Source organism: Lacerta agilis, chromosome 6 (assembly GCF_009819535.1).
Source record: "Lacerta agilis isolate rLacAgi1 chromosome 6, rLacAgi1.pri, whole genome shotgun sequence".
Classification (NCBI taxonomy): domain Eukaryota; kingdom Metazoa; phylum Chordata; class Lepidosauria; order Squamata; family Lacertidae; genus Lacerta; species Lacerta agilis.
Genome location: NC_046317.1, coordinates 26095297 through 26120739, shown reverse-complemented (window position 1 = coordinate 26120739; position 25443 = coordinate 26095297). Strand labels below are relative to the sequence as shown.

The following is a 25443-nucleotide window of genomic DNA, read 5'->3' as shown; positions in this document are numbered from 1 at the left end:
TTTTCCCCCTTTGCAAAAGGAGCTTTGCTTTTCCCCCTTTGCAAAAAAAGCTGCAAAACCTTTAGCTGATCCTCAAAACAAAAACAAAAACAAAAAAAACCCCTAGGGCTTTTCCCTTTGCAAAAAAAGCTGCAAAACTTTTAGCTGATTCTCAAAAAAGGCCTTTTGCCTTTGCAAAAACAGCAGCAAAACCTTTAGCTGATCCTCCAAAAAAACAACAACCCCCAAACCCCAGGGCTTTTCCCTTTGCAAAAAAAGCTGCAAAACTTTTAGCTGATCCTCAAAAACAAAACAAAAGACAAAACAAAACAGGGCTTTTAGAGGAGGAAAACCAGAAAAATATTTTTTTTTCTTGTTTCCTCCTCTAAAAATGAGGTGCGCCCTATGGTCCGGAGCGTCCTATGGAGCGAAAAATATGGTACTCTGGCTGATGAAGGGCCTGAGGACTCAAACGACTGGAGACGGTACCTTGACTTGCTAACTCCAGCCAACCAGAGGCCGGCTGAGCTAAACACATCGGCGGGATTCCCCAAACCAAAGAAGATAACCTTATCAGATATTTTCTTATACCCAAACTACCAGTAAGACACACACACCTCAAGTCTATTATCTGATCGTGTACACTTATTAATATGAACACAGAAAGCAAAACATGCCCCTGAAAGTTCCCACTATTATAAATCGAGACATTGGCAGCATTCTTTCAGACAGGGATAGGGAACCTGCGGGCCTCTAGATGTTGTTGGACTCCAAATCCCATCATCCCTGATCACTGGCCAAGCTGGCTGGGGTTGATGGGAGTTGGAAATCCTACAACAACTAGAGGACCACAGGTCCCCTGTGCCTGCTTTGTGAGATTAACATCAATGTTTATTCGTTAATTTGAAACCATGGCTCTCTCCCCAATCACTCACCTTCTCTCTAATTTTGGAAATTAAGCTCTCCACAGCTGCTTTCAAAAGCTCCGCTCTTTGTTTCTGAACACTAGCAGCCCTTTTCAGACCATTCCGCCTCTCCTCTCTTCTGTCCTTTTCAGCCAAAATCTGCTGCTTATATTCTCCAACTTGCTGTTTCCATTCTGTAATGTTCTTTTCTACCGTCTGCATCAGAATTAAGGAAGATTATTATATGCTCCAAACGTGAAAAGTTCGAGGCGGACGTTAGCCAGTTGGGGGCAGTGTGTGTGTTTGCGCTTGCACGTATGTATAAAAGATTAAACTGGAGTACAGAAGACACAAAGCAAAACAAAAAAGAGGTGCTTGATTTGGTTCTTCGGAGCATTAAAGGCAGGCATCCCCAAACTCAGCCCTCCAGATGTTTTGGGACTACAATTCCCATCATCCCTGACCACTGGGTCCTGTTAGCTAGGGATGATGGGAGTTGTAGTCCCAAAACATCTGGAGGGCCGAGTTTGGGGGTGCCTGATTTAAGGAAACAGATTTAAAGTAACGTATGCAAGTTAATTCAAATAGTTTAACAAAGCTTTTTTATTTTAAAAAAAAATACACTGAAACACGTGCTGAAGGATTTTGAAGATTCTATTCAGTGTTGAAAACATGAACCCTGTAGTACTTGGTGACAGTCAAACTCTGTAGACTGACTTAAACTGTAGTGGCAGGTTGGCTAATTTGGGGCCAGGAGGTCATTTCTGGCCCACCGAGACACACTAAGTAGCCCCTCAGACTCACAGCTGTATCTCCCAGTCAGGAGAGAAAAGTTCCCTCTGGCTACCCTTCAGAGAGGATATTCAGTCTTAGCACTAAGCACCACAGTGTTTAGGTTGGAGATAAACCCCCTAATTGCTCTTTGAGAGTTAAAAAAAAGCAGCATTTCCCCTCAGCCCAGCATTGGAGTCACAAGTAGGTGGAAATGCCAATTGTGTGAGTGGCTTTACATGTGTGTTCCTGTGCAATAGTGTATATCTGAATTTTTGGCATCTCTGTGATGCTGTGGGTCTGTGTTCCAGCGGATGCTGTCTCTGACAAGGCATACTACTGATATCTGTGAAATCTGCCTGTGGCAGGCACCATCCTGGAATGCAGCCAAATATTGTCCAAAGGGACAATAAATCTCCTGGATTCCCTGACTGCGTTCACAAGGACAACACCAGAAGTCGTGGAGGCCTGACCTAGAAAGGTTAAGTTTGCTGGCAAACGGAAGTTGCCTTTTGCTAGAGAACACTAGTGTTATTTATCAAGTCCCCACAAGAGGTCATCATTTCAGCACCACAACTTGCACGACCAGAACACACGAACACACACACACACACAAAGGTAGGCAAACATGGGTAAAAAAAAGAGCTTTTACAGCAAGCGGTTCTACATTCTTCAAAAGACCTGCCAACATTAAAGTCTGGTTGCACTTAAGATTTTATATAGTTGCACTATTAATCCTGCGCCAACGTATTTCAAGGCTAAAGGTAGATAGAAGCCGACTGCGGTTGGCGCATCCTTATACAAAGCTTACAGAAACATTCAAGAAGAAATTACCAGTGCAAACGGTTGCCAACAACAGTTTTATGTAAGGTTTTTTTTAAAAAAAGCAATTCAGTTTATCCCCAATTCTCACAATGTAAAAATGGGCCATTAAAAAAAAAAGGGTATGGGAAATCTCAGGTATAAATATAAATATAGGCCGCTCCCTGCAATGCCTTTTTCCACCTGGCCTTGCGGGGGGGGGGGCAGACTTACCAGCTCTACTAAAGAGGCTCCAGGTGAGACCGGAGGGACATTGCTATGCCTGACAACAAACCCTAACTATTGGATACTTTTGCCCCATCTTTCTGTGCCTGCCAAACAGCCGTGTAATGCTTATGATAATAACTTATACTCTTGTTAATTATGCTGTTTTAAATGTATATTTTATATTTGACTTCACTTAGCAACTTTTTTTTGGAAATGTTTAAGTTTTTTTTTGGTTAACTTTGTGTTAAATGCGTATTCTGTAGTTGTGTTAAATATGTATTCTGTAGTATTACTCTGTAATATTTTATTTTGAAATCTTTTCGTTTTCTGTTAATTATGTTGCTTTGACCGTATACTCCAGATTTGACATTCTTCAGAAATGTTCGATTTGGGATTGTTTTATTGATGTTTTTATACGCTGTAAACTGCTTTGAGATTTTGCTTAAAAATATAAAGTGGTATAGAAATTAAATAAATAAATAAATTCTGATTTCTTTATATAAAAAAGAATTTAACATCTCACACAAAAACAACATTTCAGCTCATATTACCAACAGTTAAGTCTTTGCATAATTTATTTCATGTTTTTCTATCTCACGACTTAAAAAACAAAACAAAACAACTTTATGCCTGGCATGCATGTCACGCTAACCCAAAACATGGCTGAGCGTGCAAGGACTAGCGTGTGAGGCACTAAGGAGGGGAGCGTGGCCACTTTTCCTCTCCTACACTTCCATGGTTAGGCTGAGCACATTGTCTGATCTCCAAGCTCAAAAGGTTTTCATTTGCTCCAGACAAACAACTCTGTAAATCCAAGTTCAAACCTTGGTTGCAGGATACAGTTTGTCTGGAGTTAAGACAAGCCACGAGCCTGGGTTCAAATGACATGTCAAACCAAACCATGGCTTGGTTCACAGCAGTGCAGGGGAAGAGTCCAGCAGCTGCAATTTCCTCAGTTAGGAACCCTCATGGTTTGTGCCATGCCATCGTTTTGACTTCATGTGACATGTGAACCGTAGTCCAAGAAATTAGTATAAACACCGTTTTAGAGGCTTCTTCAGTTTGGAATACAGTGGTACCTCGGGTTAAGAACTTAACCTGAAACTGTTCTTAACCTGAAGCACCACTTTAGCTAAAGGGGCCTCCCACTGTCGCCGTGCTGCCAGAGCACGATTTCTGTTCTTATCCTGAAGCAAAGTTCTTAACCTAAAGCGTTATTTCTGGGTTAGCAGAGTATGTAATCTGAAGCGTCTGTAACCTGAGGTACCACTGTATCGGTCCACAGAGATTGCACATGAACTCTTTCTATAAACAAAGCATTCCCATTTTATTTATGTGGACCCAGGGTGGGGGTGGGATATTCATAAATGCAATGATTTATGGAGGCCATAGGTAAACTGAACTATTTATAGTTTCCAGACTGGAGGCATAGAGGGGTTTTCTTGAGAAAAAAAAGCAATTATTGCACCAATGCAGATATAGCTTTCTGAACTATTTGGTAGAATGCGGCTGATATGGATATAACAGGGTTGTTTTTAATCAGATTTGCGGCTTTTCTCGTGAAATTTAAAGAGCGCACCTGAGATTTATTTCTTTTTTACAGCTGCTGTGTGACTGTTAACGTCAATCCATAGCAAGCCTCCCCAACACTGCCAAAAACACACACACCCTATCATCAATCAATCAATCAAAGAAGCGAAACCAACAAATAACAGTAACCTTAAATTTTGTTCTCAGTTGATTATTCTCAGCCTCCTTTCTCTCTATCTGGCATTGCAAGTGAGTCTGCACCAACTGTGTTGATTCGGAATGACGAGATGCTTTTAATACATTAGCCTAAAATAATAAAACAAAGCCCATAATAAATTATGACGTATACATGGCTGCACCTATAATGAACTTTCGTACTCCATGACTTTAGACTTGTTGGATCTACTTCCATTTTTCCTTTGTTTTAGAAACCTGGGATCTACCAAGTGCAGACAGGTACTAAGACATCCAACAAAATTTGAAACAGCAAGTTGCCTCTGAGCATCTTACGGGTCTAAGAATTCGTTTTCAGCACCAGAACTGAATGCAGTCCTTTGACAGCCACCTCCTGGTTAACTTTATTCATTCAAAACAAAACAAAATAAAAAAATTCCTTCCAGTAGCACCTTAGAGACCAACTAAGTTTGTTCTTGGTATGAGCTTTCGTGTGCATGCACACTTCCTCAGATACATTTATTCATTCAGGCAGCCTAATTTAAATGGGAAAAGTCGCTTTGTTGTTGCAGTTGTTATACAGTTAGGAGTCAGAAGCCTTGTTTGATCTACTCAGCGTTCGAAACTCCCGTTGTTCTGGGTGCATTTTGCAACAGGGAATTTCATAAACGTGAGCAGTTTCTGAGCTCTGGGCGCAGTACTGCACCTAAGATTTCAGATTAAAATGGCCACTGTTACTCAGAAGTAAATCCCAACCAAGTTCAATGGGGCTTCCTCCCAAGTAAAACGTGCATGGATTGGGGACCTGAAAACTTTCTTTTCTTTTAACCCAACATATTTTGTTTAGGTTTTAGTTGCCTTGTTGAATGTACTTCTAATGTATGGTGTGCTTTTAATTCGAAATATGCTAGCCAGTTATTTATGGTGGTTTAAGTGGTGCATGTTAATGCATTATCTACCTCAGACGCTCACAGGGATGCTTAAAATCTAAACAAATTTTGGAGTGGGATCATTGAAGGTCCCTTAAGTCTTAGGGTTGCGAACTGGACACTCAATGTGGGTGTCACTGCCATCAGTTGTATAGGCTTTTAATGTGTTACTTGTGGTGCCCAAAAGATATATTTGTATGAAGGAAATGGGGTGTAGGGAGAATCCAGGGCTTGTCTGCAGAGTGGAAGGAAAGGAGGACCCTTTTCTGCTTCCCCATTTCCAGCCACTCTCTGAAGACTGCAGAAGGGAACCTTTTAAGAATATTAGGGGGGCGGGCAGGGAAAACATGGCTTTGTTTTTTGAAGTCTTCAGATGAGGTCTATACCATGTGAAAAATGAACGTAAGATTTTAGCTGCCATTCATTCATTTCCAGCTTTGTATTCTTGCTATGAAAAAGCGCACCTAGACATTCTGTTGTTGTGCCCTTCCAAAAGAAAAGCAGCTTGACTTTAATAGAAGAAATTAAAAACACTATTTTAAAAAAACCAAACAGATGATATGAACAAGTACCTAGCAATAATTTTTTTTAAAAAAAATAAAATGCTACATTTGCCTATCAATAAAATTTCAATACCCAAGGAGAGGAAATAATAATTCAATTAATACATTCCACAAAATCAATACAATCCTATTGCACATACATTTCAAATAACAGGTAAGGGGATAACAAAACACTTATTTTAGTAAAAGATATACACTCTTAGGCTGCAATCCTAAACACATTACATACCTGGGAATAAGATCCACTTAATGCAGTGGGACTTACTTTTGAGTAGACAGGTCTGAGACTGCAGCTACACTCTCATTCTGGAAGTCAACATACTGAAATATTGGCACACACCAAAATCTAGTTTAGAACTAGCAGGAACCACAAGATATTGATGAGGTTGTCAAGCACATAACCAGGCATGTAATTTGGTAAACATAAACTTATGGCAGGTGAGACTACAAGCAAAACAGCTGTTTGAAGGGAAATGTTAACTTACCTTCTCATGGTGAAGCTGAGTAGAAAGCTGTAAAATATACCTTTCTTTTCGATGCACTTCATGCTTGAGTTCCTAATAAAGAAAAAAAAACCCAGATCATCATCATCATCATCATTATTATTATTTGCATACTAGAGAGCAAGGATTTGTAACTCGAGGGTGGGGGAGAGAGAACAAGGATAGAAAGTATACTGGCTTTCATGACAGAGGGCTCATTTAGATATCAACAAGCTCCCACAAATAGCCAAAACACTGTGGGAACTGTTCCAGAAGCTGAACTGGTAGTCAAGATAACCTTACAATTAATTGGTAGATGTTATAGCCGTGAGCTCATATATGTTTATAATCACTTGCTTTGATAGAAACTAATTGGTTTGCTTTCATGTTATCATTATCTGGGGGCTTGGGAATGTTGGGCTCTGGGCCCAGAAAAGGGGAACTATCTGTAAGATTTGGGTATTTGCCACCTATGCTCTCATCTAGTTAGGTGAAGTGATGGGAAGTCCCACCCAAAGTGGCATATGCTGTTTTGCCTATAAATAATGTGTGAACACTTCCTTGGGCGTGGACAAGCCATCTCCTTGCTGCAGTGTCCATCCAGTGTCTGTTAATAATAATAATATTATCCTCCACAAGGGCCAGGGCCTTTTCAGTGTTGGCTCCGACCTGGTGGAATACTCTGTCCCACGAGACTAGGGCCCTACGGTACCTGACCTCCATCCGCAGGGCATGTAAGACAGTTATTCCGCCTGGCCTTTAATCTAGCCTGATCCCCTATTCCTTTTCCCCTTCCCTTTTTTCTGAAGAAACCCTACTGGGTCCCTACATTAAAATTCCTCCCTGGTCTCCCTACTGGCCTAGCATGACTAACCTGGCCAGTTAGCCCTGAGGATCCCACTGATGTTTGTTTTTATGCTGTTTTTTAAGTTGTTTTAATCATTGTCTTATATTTGTTGTTAGCTGTCCTGAGCCCGGTCTTTGGATTGGGAAGGGCGGGGTAGAAATAAAAAATTATTATTATTATTAATACAACAGACAACATTCAGCATGGCTCCCTCATCCTATGTGCAACTGCTTAAAATGCCTAAAACAGGCTGTGGTGCCGCCTTCACGAAAAGAGGACACGCCAAAGAACGGAACTTACTACAGCTTCAGTTTCGCTTTCAGTCAACTTCCATATCAAATCTTCAATCTGTGTACTGATAATCTAAAAATAAGAAAAATGAAACAATACTGATTCAGCGTCACTTAATATTGAATACTTCCTGCGACATAAAACTCCCAACATTCCAAGAGCGACCATGCCATCTATTTACATTTAAGGACTAAGAAAAAAAAAAGAAAAAAACTACAAGCACAGATAAGAAAGTTCCTTTGTGAATTAAAATCTGACGTGTTTAGAGGTCTTTTTAATAAAATAAAAAGCCCAACAAGTCTGTTATATTAAGTAATCGTTTTAAAGGGGTATTCTATTCACTACGCAATATCCAATGATAGATAATAATATAAAAAATTAAATTAGAGTTTCTCTTGTTCAAAAGACCCGTTTGTGTACGTGTGAAACTTGCCCGCTCTCTCCCAACCTACAGCCCTCCACATATAGGAATAACAGTTATCTTTTTCTAAAAAGTTATCAGATACTAAATTTCCTGCCAAGAGAATGGACAGGTGGATGTCAACTCAGCCCTGTTTCAGTTCAGGAAAAACTTTGTTGCTGCACTTAAGGTTTAATTCTTATAAGAAAATGTCTGTGTAGGTTGTGTTCCAGTCCAGGGCAAGTTGATAATGGGGTCCCCATGACATCATTCAGGATTCAGGTGTTAGCATAAGCCAAAGCATTTTAAGTACAATATGCAGCTACGTGAAGAAAATGCTTGCATATTGACATTCTTCATGAGCAAACTGCTTGCCAAAAGGGAGGTTACAGGCTGCTGTGTTAAGTGGTAAGCCGAAACCCTTTTCCTCAGGCGCAGATCAACTGGCAAGGAAGACCAACCCAAACTTGGTGCTGTTAAGTAGCCATCTGCAGCTCTGGTCTGTAAACAGATCTGCTGCAACCCAGGGATCTTTTGGTGGCAGTAGGATGGATCTAGTTTGCCCCTGTGCACGATTATAAATGCGACCCAGTCCAAAGGGGAATGGATTCTTGGCCACCTGACAAATCCATCCTGGAGAAAGAGCTACAGCCCTGCTACACAAAGCAAGAGACTTAGAAACCTTGTTCATAAAAGGATCTAATCAAAAGCCTTTCCTGGGCTACCTGTTGCTCATGTGGACTAGATATACACAAAGAGCAACACAGAAACTAATCGGGATGGGCCAAAAACTCAAGGGCTTGCCCCCCCCTCTTGTCTCAGGACACTGTTCGATATATTATCAACTTATTTTATTTTTCTGTGAATTCACCTCCTCCTTTGAAAATTCTACTTCAAACAATGAAAAAAATACTTAAAACTTGTTGAGAAATACTATACGTGGTTGTGGTTTCTGCGCACGTTCTCTTACTTCTTTTTCCTTGCTTGATCTAAGTAGCTGCTGTAACAGTCCCTTCATATTTTTGAGAGCCCCTAGCTCCATTACCAGTAAATCCTCTTGCATAGAAATCTTTATCATATCTGTTGCAGAAATGTAACAAGCCTGACAAAAATATTAAATCACAATTAAGTCGTTTTGAAAAAAAGAAAAAGAAAAGCCCTCTTTTTGCCCAAACCAGTGGGTCACTGTTCAGGTAAGCCACCTTAAAACCGAACCATTTTGATAAAACATCATTTGAACACATAGAACGATCACAAATACAAAACAAAACAAAACGATTTTGCTACGATGCCTGTCACAAATAACTAGCTTTTCTCCAAACCAAAGCAGCACTGCTGGTTCTAGAGCAGAGATGATAGCAAGGCTGGGACACCTCAGGCCAGAGGTCCAAATGCAGCTCTCCAGGACTATAAATCTGGCCCCCCAAACTCTCCCTCACTGGCCATCTCAAGTGTTTTGTCTGAATGGAATGTGTCCTTGCACTCAGATGATGCCTGGTCGTCTGTGTGAGCATTCATACGAATTAGTCCACAAAGGTAAAATTTAATTTTGTTGCTTTGCCTGCTTTTACCCTCTGGCCTCATCCACCACTCAGCACATGGCCCTAGGAAAGTTGCTTAGGTAAGAATGCAGCTGAAAAATATTCCCCAGCCCTTGGTCTACAGCCACAGGTTGAATTGCAGCTAGACACAAGACACATCATTCCAATATACCCGATTCAAAATTTCCAGAAGGGTAGCTGCATTAGTCTTTTGCAGCAAAGAGTCTTGCAGCACCTTAAAGACTAACAAATTTGTTACGGCGTATCGTCTACAAAAACTTGTGCCATCAGCATTACGGAGCATCTGGTGAAGTCCACGAAAGCTTGTGCCACAATATATTGGTTAGTCTTTAAAGTGCCACAAAGTTTGTTGCTATTCCTTCTTAATTTTTTTTTGTGTTTCAGCAGCAAACAGCATAAGCTTGGATGTAGCAAAGTCATAGCGTGAGAGAAAGAATCTTCCATTCGTGCGAAGGAAGGGTCCACATTTTCTTCCAGTTGCCAACCCAGCGGCAGAACTGAGCACAGTGGGCTTCAGGAAAATCCAGTATCAAGAACAGGACTCTGTTGTTCTTAGGATCTCAGCCACAGGGCATACCGCAACGGAGTGTCATTCATTAATTGGCAATGCTAACTTACCTTTGAAATTCTAGTTAGAGTTTCTTTAAAAGAAGGCAGGAACATTTCTGCTGAACCAATTGCCAACTCGGCTTCGTGGAGCTTTTTCTGAAAAGAGACTTCGTCCTGAATGGTGTCTTCCCACAACCTATAAACAAAAGACTAATGTTTATTAGGAAAAAGCTGTGCCCATGTTACTCTGTATAACCTTAATTTAAATGCTAGCTGCAATTCAGCCAGTGGCTGGGCACACTTACTAACAAAAAGCCTGATGTCCCATCAAAAGTAAGAGTTAATTATCCTTTTTGAGACTTCCACAGTGGTTCTATCCTTTTGTGAGTCGCAAGGACTTAGTACATCATTTCACCTAATGCTTTTTCACACGTAGGGCATTTACTTTGCTTAGTGTAAACATGTATGATATGCATCCATAGGGCATCTATGCAATATGAAGCCATGGAAAGTTAGGGGCTGGCCAGAAAGTGTGCACACTGCAAAACATATATGCAAATTATGGTTTGTTTTATGATAATAAGTTTTGAGACTCGAACAGAATTTTAGTTCCTTAAGGGGGGGAAATTGGAGAGTATTAAATAAAACTTTTGTGTGCTTTAAAAAAAAACAATTAAAAAATGTAGGAACATGTAGGAACAGCACACATGTTTCAGATAGCTCTAGTTTGGAAGTAACTGGCATTGCATGGCATTCCCCTAAATGAATAGCTTTAAGAAAATATTCTAGGGTAAAATATCTGAGCTGCAGAACATGCACCACTTAACTTAAAAGCATACCTTCTTGTTTCACTTTCACTCTGTGTTTCTTCCAAGGAACTCTCCTCAGATTTCCCTTTACGGCAAGGCAAGGCTTCCTTCATCCTGGTCCTGTGTTTATCCACAAGTCGGCCGTATGAACCCCAGTTCTCCTTCAAGTGTTCTTGTTCTGGAAGCTTATAAAATAAGGTTTTGGCTTCACTGCTTATTCTCTCTCTCTTTCACACACACACACACAGCCACCAAATCATCTGCATCAAAATGCATGCAATCCAGGATAGCAAACTTGTACTTCAGAGATTCTAACATTTCTGTCTCCTCCTACCGACACAATAGGACACAGCAAGTCCACGTTTCAGCTTGTTACATCCATTGTATTGTCCTCTTAAAACATCATACAGTACAACAAAACTGGCCAGGATGTGTAGGGGTGTGTGGAAGACCAAAATCCAAGGGCTGCACACAGTCATGTTTGTAATAACGCCTGGAAATTTCAGAAAGCCTTCAAGGCCTTCAGCACTGATGCCTTTGCTAGATCACCCCTCATTTAAACATGCAGAAAAAATATAATCAACTCATAGATCTTGAAAACAATTCGTTTCTATAGAATTAAGAGATCTGTTTGTAAAAAGTAAAGCAATTTTAAAAGAGGACCTGGTGGCAAAGTTGAAAGGCATAAAATGGTCCTGGCTACATCAACTATGCACTTTTGCAAAGTATCTGGAACGAAGGAGGGAGGGCTTGAGACCCTTGGCACCTTTTCAATCAGTAACAGACCTAGCCATGACACAAAAGGAGCAGTCTCGGTGATATATGGTATGATATTAGACAGCTTTGCAGGAAACGCGGAAGATATTCGAATGAGGCGGGAAACCCGACATAGGAATTTCAAAACAAAATCAAAAATTCTTTCCAGTAGCACCTTAGAGACCAATTGAGTTTGTTCTTGGTATGAGCTTTCGTGTGCATGCACACTACCAACACGGCTACCCACCTGTAATAGGAATTTCAGTAAGCGAAAAAGCATGGGAATCAAAATGGCAAAATCCATCTTTAAAAACAATTCGGTTCACCTCCAGGAAATTTCCCTTAATATTTCAGTGGCATTGGACCCCCCACACGCCTTGCAAAGATAAATCCTTTAAGATCACCATTATGATGGGGAAGTCTGTGGAGAACCAGTTTCCTATGTTCATGTTTGGTGGGAGTGTACCATGGTCCACGCCTTTTAGGGGAAAATATTTTTAATCTGACCTCCAAAATCACTAACCAATCCATCCCTCCTAATTTGGCACTTACCCTATTATCATTAGATTTGTTGACCCCAAATTCTACCCATTAAATCTAAAGAATTAATTTCCTTCCTTTTCACAGCAGCTGGACTAGTTATTGCCCAATGATGGAAGGAAACTTCTAAAATACCAATAGAGGCTTGGGTTAATAACATCTGGAGCATCTGGAGTATTGCTCTGTCAGAATGCCTCACATATCACCGGCGACCTATCAAGGGCATCTCCAAAAAAGATACCTTTGACACAATCTGGTCTCCCTTTTTTCTCTTTTATTGAAGAACAGGATATTTTAATGCAACCATCATCAAAGAGGTGTCCGTGGAGGGGATACAGTGACTGAAAATTTATTGATTCAGGTAGGTAGCTGTGTTGGTCTGACGCAGTTGAATTAAAAAAATTAAAAAATTGCCCAGTAGCACCTTAGATACCAACTAAGTTTGTTCTGGGCCTAAGCTTTCGTGTGCATGCACACTTTTTAAATTTGTTTTGAAAATTTATTATATTGTAACTGTATTGTAACTTTTGAATAAATGTTTGTTATTGTTTTCTTAAAGAATACCTTCCAAGTAGTAATTTTATTAGTAGTTTAATTTCAAATATCTAAACTGCTGGCTTCTTTAAAAAAAAAAAAACCCACAGGCATCCTGGTTCAGAACCCCTAGTTTTATATGCAAGTGCAACTTCTTTTTTATGGTGCTTAGACACTGCAACCCTTGACACACCCAGCCTGAGAACATGTTTACTGGTGAAGCAACTCCTTGAATGGCACCAGTAACATTTACCTCCAAGGAACATTAATCCATCTGACAAAGGGGACCCTTAGCGTCGACCGGGGTGGGGTGGGGTGGGGAATCATTGCACTACAAAGGATGCTGAGAAATGTTTCTGGGTGCATGCACTTTAGTCAGACCTCCTGGCCAGTTGCCTTTTGTGAACTGACCATGGTTTTGCTTTATTTATTGTAAGCCGTTATATATAGTGCTTTGCAATTATATTCCCCGGGGGCAGTTTGCAAAAGGAATCCATCCCAGGAAGTGCTTATCTCACCCTTCCACATTGCTGGGGGGGGGGGGGGAATAAGTTGTGAAGGCCACCTATCTTCCAGGGAAGTATGGCTTCCGTTACTAATCTTGTTGTTCCCAAGTAACTCCGAAGGCCACAGTGTTGTGGGGAGAGAGAGAGAGAGGAGATTTCGGGGTGGGGTGGGGGTAGAATGTGAACTGGGAGGGGGAACTGAAATGAGCAGAGAATGACAGTTGGGTTGAGCATTCTGCCAGCTGAAAGGAAGTGGAGGATTGAGGAATCTGTCTCCGCAGGAAATGGTTTAGGGAGATCATTAGTTATAATTTCACTCATCCCAGCCTTCACATAACTGTGTATTTGTTTTCAACGCTCCCCAGATTAACATCCCGGCTTGGTTCTCATGAATAATAAGCTGGGATACAAATGAGAATTGTGCACTACCCACAACCTTTGTGCTGGTGAAAGTGGGGAAACAAACTGCGGGTTACCACAGTTGCCCATTAAATCCAAATGAAGCTATGGCTGATGGTCTCCAAACAGAGTGGGACATAGAACTATGGTTTAAAGTGGGTTTCTAAATCGTGACTTGTTTGGATGCCCTTAACTACAGTTCCATGAACATGTATAGGTTTTAAGGTTTAACTGATTTTACATTTAGCTGAATAACGTCAGCTCTGCTAATGAGCCAGAGTCACTTCAAAAAAACCAAGATTTGTATTACAGTAATACTATCCGTACTTCCTGCACATCTTACATGATTATCTGAGCTGTCCACTTCTTCACTTAGAGAACTCAAATACTTTCCAAGTTGGCCGAATGTTTCTGTCCCAAGATGATCTTTCTTAAAACTCAAATCACAGGACTGAATAACTGAACAAAGTTTTTCTGCTTCCCCAGAAGTTAGGTATGGCACAAGTCTTGTTTCCTAAAAACACCATCCATATAACAGTAAGTAAATGCATGCTGCTAGACAAAGACATCTGCCTGCAGGTTAGCTTCAGAAACAGAACACAGCTGCTTATAATCAGGGATGGGGAACCAGAGGCCTTTCAAGTGTTATTGGATTCCAAATCCCATCAGCCCCAGACAGCAAGGCCAATAGTCAGGGATTATGGGTGTTGTGGTCCAACACAGGACCCCCATCCCTGACTTGCATTATCAAAACAAGAATTTTTAAATGCAATAAATTACTTAAAAGAGACACCATGGAAAATGGATCAGAGTTTAATCACATCAGCACATTTTAAGGAATATAGTGGTAACTCGGGTTACAAACACCTCGGGTTACAGACTCCATTAACCCGGAGGTAGTACCTCGGGTTAAGAACTTTACCTCAGGATGAGAACAGAAATCGTGCGCCGGCGATTTACCATTAGCTAAAATGGTACCTCAGGTTAAGAGTGGTTTCAGGTTAAGAACAGACCTCTGGAACGAATTAAGTTCATAACCAGAGGTACCACTGTACTGAACAGCATCCAAAGAACAGTGAAATTAGTTTCTAAGTCTGCTATTTTGTTTTTCTTAGAGCAATAGGTTCATATGGCACAATGAATTCCTTCTGGAACAGAGGGGAGTTTCAAAAACCGTTTGCGGTGAAGCATGTTGACAAAGCATTCAATGTGGATGGGGAAGGGACAAATCTGAATAGGTTTACTTGTGTGAACCAAAGTAGTAAGAAGGAAAATCGGAAGGAGTGCATTTATGTGTTATAACAACAGTCTTATTCTTTTATATTTAAGAATATATTGTCCCCGTTTGCAGAGACAAACTTTGGAATAGGGGGCATAGATATTTCAGTATCAAGTTTCCTTTTAACAGCTTACCTCGCAACTGCTGGAAGAGAAAAGCTCCCTCTGCACATGGTCTCGAGACACATCACTGTTCTGTTCATACAAACTGGATGGTGACACATCCTCTTCTTTCTGAAAGATAAGAGTGTAGAGAATGTCCGAATTGTTATTGGGTTCACAAGTTAAATTCTGCCTGAATTTTTATCAGTTGCAGCAAAGTCACTCGGTTTCAATTCAGTGTTTAACAAAGTACTGTCTTTTTTCATGTATAAGACGCCCCATGTATAAGTTGCCCCCTATTTTTGGAGCCCCAAATTAAGAAATACATATTTTGCAACAGTTACAGGTGGGTAGCCGTGTTGGTCTGCCATAGTCACGAAAGCTCATACCAGGAACAAACTCAGTTGGTCTCTAAGGTGCTACTAGAAAGAATTTTATATTTTGCAACATTCTGTGTATAAGATGACCCCCAATTTTAAACTTTAAAAATTTGGAGGGAAATATAGTCTTATACACGGAAAAATACAGTAATCCTAGCCATGTCCACTCTGAAGTTAAGTCCTACTGAACTCAATCGAGGCTTAGCCCCAAGTAAGTGGGCAGCTTTAGAGAGGACAAAGTAATCCCCAGAGTTCTTAATGTCAAAGTAATACATTTCCACCTGAGCTAAGTGCTACAGTTTTGTTTACTAATGTGGTGAAAAGCATTGTTCAGTAAAGCTAGCGTATTTGTAATCTGCTGAAAATAAATACACAACACACATTTACAGGATTATTCAAAACTGAATTCTTCAAGGTCTTCCAAGTTTAGTGATGTAAAAGCCAAGTTGCAAATGAGGTATTCTCAAAATATTCTAATGCACAATTATTCCAAGTAGAGTTTATTTCTATTACAGTGGTACCTTGGTTTATGAACTTAATCCGTTCCGGAAGTCCGCTCTTAAACCAAAGCGTTCTTAAACCAAGGCATGCTTTCCCATAGAAGCGGGGGACTCAATTTACAAACGGAACACACTCAACAGGAAGCGGAACATGTTCTGCTTCCAAGGCAAAGTTCACAAACCAAAACACCTACTTCCAGGTTTGCAGCGTTCTTAATCCAAGTTGTTGTTCATAAACTAAGCTGTTCTTAAACCAAGGTACCACTGTACTATGCTTTTTTATTATTATTTATGCTATTCGGTCACTGGAGAAAAAGCCAAGGCTACCCATCGCATAAGCAGAAACACATTGCACACCCTAAAAGTTCCTGCACTGAGCAAGGGGCTGAACTAAATGGCCTTCCAGGTCACCCCCAGTTCTAAAATTATCTGGGGCTTTTTGGGTGCCACGCAATGATCACACCCCTCTTATTAGAATTCCACAGAGCAATTGCCACCCTTCTGATTATTATGCACCTGATAATCCTTCCTGCGGAGGGACTCAAGACTTCTTCTGAAGTCTCCAGCTGGGAAGCATGGCAACTGAGCCGGGGTTCAGGTTAAACTAATGACACGCAATACCCAAAAGCAATCCAGTCCTCTAATACAAAAGTAATCCAGTCCTCTAATACATACATATATCCTGGCTTGCCCCAAGCCATGACAACTTCATTGTGGGCCCTTGTATAAAAGATATTACATTTGCTGGGGGGGTGGGGGGAGAACCTCTCCTAATTTAGTTCGATTACGCTCCAGTATCCAATGACATGTTTTCTGGCCAGAGACAAAATGGAGTTACGAGGATGCAAATTCAATGTGAAGTACTGTACGCTGGTGCAGCTTTTGCAGACAATAGCAATGAGATTCTGAAGCGACAATGGGATAAAAAGAAAAATCAATTCATGGTAACTTAGATTCGGAGGTGTGTGTGCACCTCTATGGCCACAGCTGGCGAGGCAAGTTCAGAGCAAGAAACTGCAAGCTTGAAGAGGCGCACACCATTCACCTCAAAGCAGCAGCAGCTGTCCAAGCTGGAATCTAGACAACGTGTAAAAAAAAAAAGTTGCGAAAATGCCTTTAAAAAAAAGTTTTGAAAAATGTCTTGAATTTGCCGTGGCTCACCACCGCCATCCGGCGTCTCTTTGGTATAACGTTACAACGTTTTATTTGCAGCTATATAGCTACAGTATTTGAGTCTCCAAGAATGACACCTCCGCTACTTGAGAGCAATAATTAAACCTTTTAAAGCCTGCCTTAAAAAACGTAAAGCATTTGAACAAGGGGAATAGCTCGAGCGCAGGGGGTGGGGATGGGGGTACATTTCTTAAAAGCCTTTTCGATCCATGGAAGCGCTTCAAACCCCCCCCCCCCACCCCCGCTCCCCATCCCGAGGAAGGAGGCGCGGCCGCCCCACAGCAAGCGCGCTGTCGGAGGGCGCTCTGCACGCGTTCAGAGGCACGCTGCTTTCCGGGCACTGGACGAAGAGGCCGGCCACCGGCGGAGACCGCAGGTGTTGGCAACGCCTTGCAAGGTCGCCGGTGACAGGCGGCTCTGGGCCTCGACCAGCCTCGTCCCCTCGTGTTTCCCGCCTCCCCACCTCTTTCCCCCGAGCGCCGCCATTACCCCGCTGCCTTCCATGGCCGCCTTTCTCCTTCTGCAGCTCGGCGACGCCGCGGCGCTTCCCGCCCTCGCCAGGCAACCCCGCGAGGCGCCGCCGGAACAGCAGAGTCCTCCGGAGAGTCCTCGCTCCGCCTTCGGGGCTGGGCTCCGCAACGCGCCGGCTGTGGCGCGCCGATTGGCCACCCGAAAGGCGGGAAGGAGGAGAGGGATGCGGCGCTTCACCAGGGGAAACCGCCGGGCGCCTCTCTTGGGTGCAGGCAGTGGCGGGTTTACGTATAAGATAAACGAGTTATAGCTTAGGGCCGCACTCTCTTGGGGCTCCCCCCCCCCCAAAAAAAAATAAAGGGGAAAAAACCTGGATGTACATTTCCAAAAGATAAAATAAAAAACAAATAAAATAAAACCCAGGTGTTTTGAGACTATAATTCCCATCATCCCTGACCTGCTAGAGAGATTCTGATTTCAGAGTTTAATCTTTGCTAACCACATGCAAAAAAAAAAAAAAGCCGAGTTGTGTCTTCTAATTTGTATATAAGACAGTAAAAGGGTACATATATTTCCCTTCTTCCTCTACAGTTAAGAAATGGATGTAAAAGAAGGCAAAAATAGATTGGCTGGATCAGACCAAAGGCCTGTATAATTCCGCATTCTTTTGTCACAATGGCCAACCAGATGCCAATGGGAAGATGAGCACAGCAGCACTGTCTTGCTCCTGTTCCCCAGTTATTCAGCAGGAAGCTGCCCTGTCTACTGAGTGAAGATGCAAAATATTAAAACCTTTCCTCACAGGAGAGTTGATCCATCTTCATTTGGCTTGCCTTTTTCCAAACCTTTTCTAACTCTTAACTTTTAATTTTTGGCATCCGGAACGGTGTACCATATTCCAAGTGTGTTCACGTCACAGATTTCTATAAATATCATATCAGCAATTTGACAACTTGACAGCTATGCCTACAGGCAGCAACAGTGTTTTGTGTTGTATAGGCTCCTGTGATGTAAGTAATGGGCCCAGCCTGCTAGCCTGCTCCCGAAAACATCACTGGTTTGCTCATTCATATATATTGTGTGTCTACATTCTGCATGGGCTGCTTGCATGGAAACATGTACAAATGGCTTTAGATACCTATTAGGTCCATAAATTACCATATAGCATATATTCAACACAAAAAACAGTGACAATTTGTTGTTGACAAAGGACAGCTGGACATATAAAGGGCCCCATTACCTTCAGTAGCTTAGGGCCTCATCAAACCTAAATCTAGCCCTGTTGCAATTCAAAAAATAGCATTTCTGACACCTGCCAAGTTGTTGAGCTTTGTTTGAGGGAACCACCAACACTGTTGAGCCTTTTTTTGTGTTTCTGAATGTATTGAACGAGCAACTTCAGACGGTGATATTCTAGGAAGAAAAAGAAGAATTTTTATTTGCATCAGCCACTAGCCATAGCAATGAAATAAAATAAAATGTAGTGAAGATAGAGGTAAAAACCTGACTATAGAAAATACATTTGAGGGGTTTACATCAATAATCAAATACCGGTAATAGATCTTATTCTAATTGCCCCCACTAAAAAAAACCTTGCCATTTTTGCTGTCACCTGATCATCTTGATCTGCTACAAGAAGGGACACAATGGTTGAGCGCTCCACAATGGACAATAATAATAGAGGGGTAATAACATCAAATATTTATAAAGAGTGCCAGCCAGAAGCACATGAGCCACTGACTCAATATTGACACCTTCACAGGGAGATATTCTAGGAAAGTGCAGGTTGCCTTTTGCTAGCATAGGTGCCAGGGTGCTTCTGACCCCCCCCCCAAAAAAAACACAAGTCTCATCCCAAGTGGGACTTGTATAGGGTTGCCATATTTCAAAAATGTAAAATTCCTTTTTAGGAAACTGCCAAAATTGTTCGGCTTTTGGGAACAAACCCAAACGGTTGAGCTTTGGGACGTCCCATTCCATAATGGATAATTTTACTATTTATACCCTTATATCTTATTGGGTTGCCCCAGCAACTCTGGGCAGCTTCCAGAATATATAAAATATAATGAAACGTTAAACATTTGTAAAACAACAACAACAACAACACCAACAACAACCTTCCCTATACAGGATTGCCTTCAGATGGCTCGGGGGTCAGATAACTCCATACCCTCCTAACATTTCTCCAATGAAAATAGGGACATTCTAAGGAAAGGTGGATCAAATCAGAAAACGGGACGGCTTCTCTAAAACAGGGATGTCGCTGGAAAATAGGGACACTTGGAGGGTCTGCAACTCCCAGAGGCCGGAGAGACTTGCCCCTCATAAAATATTTGAGCCCCCCCCCCCCCCGTTGATGGGCATTTGTGTGCCTGGGCATAGCCAGGATTTTGAGAAGGTAGAAGATCACAGCCTGATGTTGAGCTTCTTTTGGGAATTCACTGGTAAAAAATACCCCCAAGAAGAGAGAGGGACATTACGGAGGCTAGGGGGAAGACCCTCAGTTAATTGAGTACTGGTACTTTCAATGATGTGTGTGTGCACTGCGTCATATAATCAATTATGCGGGGCAGGGTTTACCCATCAACCCCCCTCCCCGGGGGCAAGGCTGCAAAAAGAGAGAAACTGGGTGGGCAGGTGTCAAGAGAAAAAGATGTCCTCCTCCTGGTTCCCCACACTTCACCTTTACATGAATCCCCACAGTGTCACCTTCATGCGCTTGCACAAGGTAAGGGGATGGCAGCTGGGGCTATGTGCATGTGTGCATATGTCTGCATGCAAACACACTTGTTATTCCTTGGGATCGGTAAGCTGTAAATATTCAAAAGCGATTAACTATTCCTGTGCATGATCCCTTAAACATGCCTTATTAAACTGCACCTGCTATTCCAGTATTGCTCTTTATGTATTAATGACATAATTGCTGAATGTTGGTTCAACTCACGCTGCAAGTTTACATCTAAAATAATGAAAAACCAGTTAGCTCAGTGGTTCCCCAGGTGTGGTCTGGACACCAGCAGCAGATCCGAGTGAGAACATAAGCTGACCTGGATCAGACCAAGACTATCCTGTTTCTCACAGTGGCTAGCCAGATGGGAGCCCATAACCATGGCACAAAGGCAGCAGCCATCCTCCAGCAGCTTCTTTAATACCCTTTAAAGTCATTTCTGCCAGCAACCATGATCTGCGGCACTCTTTCATATGATCCAAGGGAACTAGTTTCAAGGAGCCAGATGTTTCTTAGACGTTTCTGTGAAGAGGCAAGCTGCTTTTCAGTCTCCGTTCTGAAACCTAAATTGAGTTGCAGCAGGACACGGGAAGGAACAACGAAAGGAACCTAAACAGAGGATCAGATTCCAGAGAAAAGAATATTTACCGGTATTTGCACGGTAAGAGAATTGAATGGTCCACAAACAAACTGAAATATCTGTATTTGGTAAGTCTGAAATCTTATACACATTTACTTGGGATTAGGCCCTGTGGAACTCAGTGTGACCTTTTCTCTGAATTGGCACGTAAAGGTAAAGGTAAAGGGACCCCTGACCATTAGGTCCAGTCGCGGACGACTCTGGGGTTGCGGCGCTCATCTCGCTTTATTGGCCGAGGGAGCCGGAGTGCAGCTTCCAGGTCATGTGGCCGGCATGACTAAGCTGCTTCTGGCGAACCAGAGCAGCGCATGGAAATGCCATTTACCTTCCCACCAGAGTGGTACCTATTTATCTACTTGCACTTTGACGTGCTTCGAACTGCTATCGGCAAGCCCTAGGCTCAGTGGTTTAAACCACAGCGCCACCCGCATCCCCCTGAATTGGCACGTACAGCATTGCATTTCCAAGCAAGGATGCATATATAGCAGTGTGCTGAGGTCCTAAGAATGCTATGTTAATTGTGGGGCTTAGGAGGACATCTGAGGATTTTTTTAAAAAATTGCAATGCTGAAAAGGCCTCGTTGAGGCAAATGATGTAGGCACGTCCAGGGATGTATTCATTTTGGTCTTAAGTTGCCGCCTGTATAAATTTTGTACTGGCAAAATGTTATATACTTGCAGGTGTTGGTGATCTTTTAAACACTATTCCTACCGGATGCAGATTAACAGCAGGGCAACAAACATGGATGCTCTTTAGGGCTGCCAAGAGATTTCTATTTGAGCCTGGATACCCTCGTTCATTATTTACGATACGATACGATAATCTTTATTGTCATTGTCCCATACAGAACAACGAAATTGAAAATCTACATCAGACATGCAAAGACCGACAAGCCTACTATCCTGAAAATGCCTGTGAACTCATTCCCCTTCCCGCCTATGCATAATTAATCTCCTAAACTTTAATACCCTACTGATTATCCCCCTAAAAACTCTGATGCCCCACAACTAAAACAAACACTCCCTTAGAGACTGCCTTACAATGCATTTAAAGCCAAAATCGCTTTTGGATAGAAACTGTTTCTCAGGCAGCTAGTCCTGGTCTTTATAACTCTGTACCTTCTTCCAGAAGGCAGAAGCTGAAAGAGATCAATTCCGGGGGGGGGGGGGGGGGCGCACTATCCTGCACTATCTCTGCAGTTTTCTTCTGGCACCTGGAGGCATAGATTTGATCCAAGGTGGGAAGAGTGCACCCAATTATTCTCTCCGCAGTCTTTGCAACCCTGGACAGCATTGTTCTTTCCCTAACCGTGCAACTCCCAAACCACACACACAGACCATAGGTTAATACACTCTCAACAGTACAATTGTAAAATGCCATCAACAGGTCCCTTGAGAGATTATTTTTCTGGAGGATTCTCAGAAAATATAACCTGTTTTCTCCCCAGGTTAGGTCATCTCTCAGTTCCATTCCCAGAAATCGAAACACCGAGACCTGTTCCACACACTTCCCCTCAATAATAAGTGGCTGAATATTCAATTTACATTTCCTAAAGTTCACAATAATCTCGTTTTCCTTAAGTTAAGGAGTAAGTTGTTTTCCCTGCACCACTCCGTCAACTGTTCAGCTTCCTTCCTATAGGCCACCCTCCGCCCCTCCAGCCGTGATTAAACCAACCACCGTTGTAGCATTTGCAAACTTAATGATCTTATTACTGGGTACTTGGGGGCACAATCAGCTGTATAGAGCATATATAAAAGCGGGCTCAACACGCACCCCTGCGGCGTCCCCATGTTATGCAATAGTCCTCACCATCCTTGGTACAATTTGAACCTATCTTTTTTATATATAATGCCAATTCTATGTATACCTATTTGGACATCTGGAGTGCTAATACAGATTTATACGTGTTTTTAGATGTAAATACAGATGAATGCTGTATTCTCGGATGTGAGCTGACACAACAGAAGAAAAGCCTGCTGGATCCTGCCCATCTAGTCCGGGATCCTGTTCTCACCAGGGCCAATAAGATGCCAGTGGGAAGCCTGCAAGCTCAACATCAGCACAACAGCATTCTGCTAGCAACGGATCTTGCGGTCTCAAATTTCAGCACTTCATTCTCTGGCACTTCATTCTAAATCATAGCTGCAGCGCCCCCCAGTGGCACCCCCGAGGCTCCGCACCCGTGTGACCGAACCAGCTGTGACCCCCCCTCCCAAAATCTGCCTCTTTAAACACTGCCCACCTGCAATTCCCAGCTTGCAAACAAATCCTTTCAGATGCAATCTCACGTTCTTGCCAAACTTTCCTAATTTCTGCAACCTAATTGTATTTTTTTAGGGGGGGGGTAGTTTGTTTGCTGAAGCTGTTGTTTAAGTATTTTAAGAAACAATTTCTTTTAAATACTCTGCATTATAATGCGTCGCGGCATTCTTCAGATCCTTATCAAACGCTGTAAAAAATAATCTTCATTCAGGTGCGATTTAGGAAACAGGAAACTCCAAAGCGGCTCTTTGTCCGTTGTTTTAATTTTGGCAGCCGTGTTCTCTCGAGAGGATTTTCTGCTTCCAGTGCCTAGCAGAAACTTAATTTTTATATATTATCCATGCACAGCCTGCAATTTGCTGAACATCAGCTGCTCTGATTCCAGAGGCACTGGTTTCCGTAACTGTTGCATAAAGATGGGGTGCCTGCCAATTTAACTCCCAATGTCACATACTCCCAAAAGCAAACAGCCAGCCACTGGAATTCTTGCCGGCTTCTGCTAAGCAGTTAGGTGCTGCCTAATCTGATCTGAACTCTTTCTTAATGTACTAGTTGTTTGCAGTGAAGCTTCATAAAATAATTATACATTTTAATTTCCTCCCTGCCCAAAATTCAGGCTGCAAATGCATAATGTTAATAAAAGCAACAGTAGTAGGCATAGCAAGCTGACCCTCAACGCAGATAAATGCACTGCGTGTCACTGACTGAAGTAATCGTGTAGTATAATATAAAATAGTTGGCCCATCATTATTCATTTGCATATTCAGGAAGGGCTTATGGGTGTTTCTTTGCTCTCAGTGAACCCATTGCATGCCTTAGGGAGGAAAAATGGTGCAATCGCGAAATGCCCCTCAGAATAATTGTTTTACAAATAAAAATACTGTTTTATGTGTGTGTGTTTATCAATGACAGGGAGGATGATGTTAATAATAATAATAATAATAAAATAATATAGAATATGCATTGCAGTTCTAAAATATTTTCAAAAACATTAATGCTAGAACAGTGCTTCCTTTTACAGCAAGTAGCAAAGAGATTGCTCATTCTCTCTTCAGTGTCTGGTTCAAGCCTAGACTTGCCAGATGCCAGGGTTTACCTGGGTTTGCTGACACAGTTTGGGTTTTGTTCCATGCTGATGAGTTAACACAAGCACAGAGCAACCCAGAATTCCTGCAATTGCTGAGTCTCTGGAGGGCAACCACCACGTCCGCAGCTTTGTCGCTCACAGCACCAAGCAGGTGTGGCAGCGAGGACTACTGATCAGGTCCAGCAATGGTCAATGCAGGCTGTGAGAGAAGCTCAGGAACCATCCGATCCTAGGTGCAGCTCAGCCCTGCCTTCAGAAGACGCATTTGGGGTTCTTTCTGCTGGGCTTTGCTGCTCAACCCAACCCTCCCACAACCCGATGTGGTGTGTGGACTGTAGCCTTGTGTTTTGTCATGGTATAGAGATCATAAACTCAGGGGCGTAGGGGGCCAGTCCGCCCCATGTTCCATAATGGAGGGGGTGACAAATTATCAAGGAACAATTACTGCCCTACTAGGGCGGTCCATAAAAAACCTTTTTTTTAAAAAAATGCCTGCTCCAAAGGTCTTAGCTTACTATACCAGGGATTATATAGCTATATATGAACTGTCATGCATATCGGTTAATATCTTGACCCTCCTCCACCAAAATAGCTGTTTACTTGGCTGTTTCCCTATGTGGTGAAGGCTGAAATTTCAGTTCAGTGGAGCACTTACTGTTCCCAACCCTAACCCTGTGGAAAGCCAATCTAATCAGACTTTAATTTGATTTTGAGATGTTTTAGGAGGTAATTAATTATTGTTTGATTTTATACCAATGATATGTATCTGGTGTTAGCCACCCTGAACCCGACTTCAGCCGGGAGGGCGGGATATAAATAAAAGTTTATTATTATTATTATTAATTGCTTTGTAAGAAATATGAAATAAAGTAAAACCATTTTTGCAGGGGGGAGTCAATGGGGGGGGGGGGGTGACAAAGAAAATTTTCTGCACCAGGTACCACCTGGACCTTCCTACGCCTCTGCATAAACTTCCCTAGCTAATCTAGGTTTGAAGACCCAAAGGAACAGCAAGCAATGCTAATCATTTACCCAATCTGAAGGTGTCTGACCATAAGATTATTGCCATCTCCCTTACTGCTGGACCAGTAGAAGCCTGCAAAGTAGACCAGTTGCTGGAAACAAATCTGAAAAGAGACTAGGTTTACAAAAGTGCATTGATTATATTGTATTACCTAATAGCCAGGGCCTGGTAGTGTTTGGTTTTTCTCAGAAAATGCAGCTCTGCTGTGGCGGACAGTCCATGTGCAGCCTGATTCTGTG

At 42.1% G+C, this 25443-nt stretch overlaps 1 protein-coding gene across 6 annotated transcripts in view; it reads right to left on the bottom strand.

The window, feature by feature from the left end:
* ODF2L (outer dense fiber of sperm tails 2 like) overlaps positions 1-17533 on the bottom strand; it is a 33127-nt gene extending 15594 nt beyond the window's left edge. For 4 of the 6 annotated variants that reach the window (XM_033151667.1, XM_033151670.1, XM_033151668.1 and 1 more), the window contains exons 1-10: positions 17478-17533; positions 14969-15067; positions 13899-14069; positions 10851-11005; positions 10081-10207; positions 8871-9002; positions 7510-7572; positions 6366-6437; positions 4404-4520; positions 915-1100 (exon numbers count right to left, since the gene is read on the bottom strand). In XM_033151667.1, coding sequence (XP_033007558.1) covers positions 915-1100; positions 4404-4520; positions 6366-6437; positions 7510-7572; positions 8871-9002; positions 10081-10207; positions 10851-11005; positions 13899-14069; positions 14969-15067; positions 17478-17492 — 1137 coding nt within the window. In that variant the 5' untranslated portion in view covers positions 17493-17533. The remainder of the gene's footprint in view (positions 1-914; positions 1101-4403; positions 4521-6365; positions 6438-7509; positions 7573-8870; positions 9003-10080; positions 10208-10850; positions 11006-13898; positions 14070-14968; positions 15068-17477) is intronic. The other 2 variants (XM_033151669.1, XM_033151671.1) reach the window with 2 other exon arrangements.
* Between the last annotated feature and the right edge of the window lie 7910 nt (positions 17534-25443).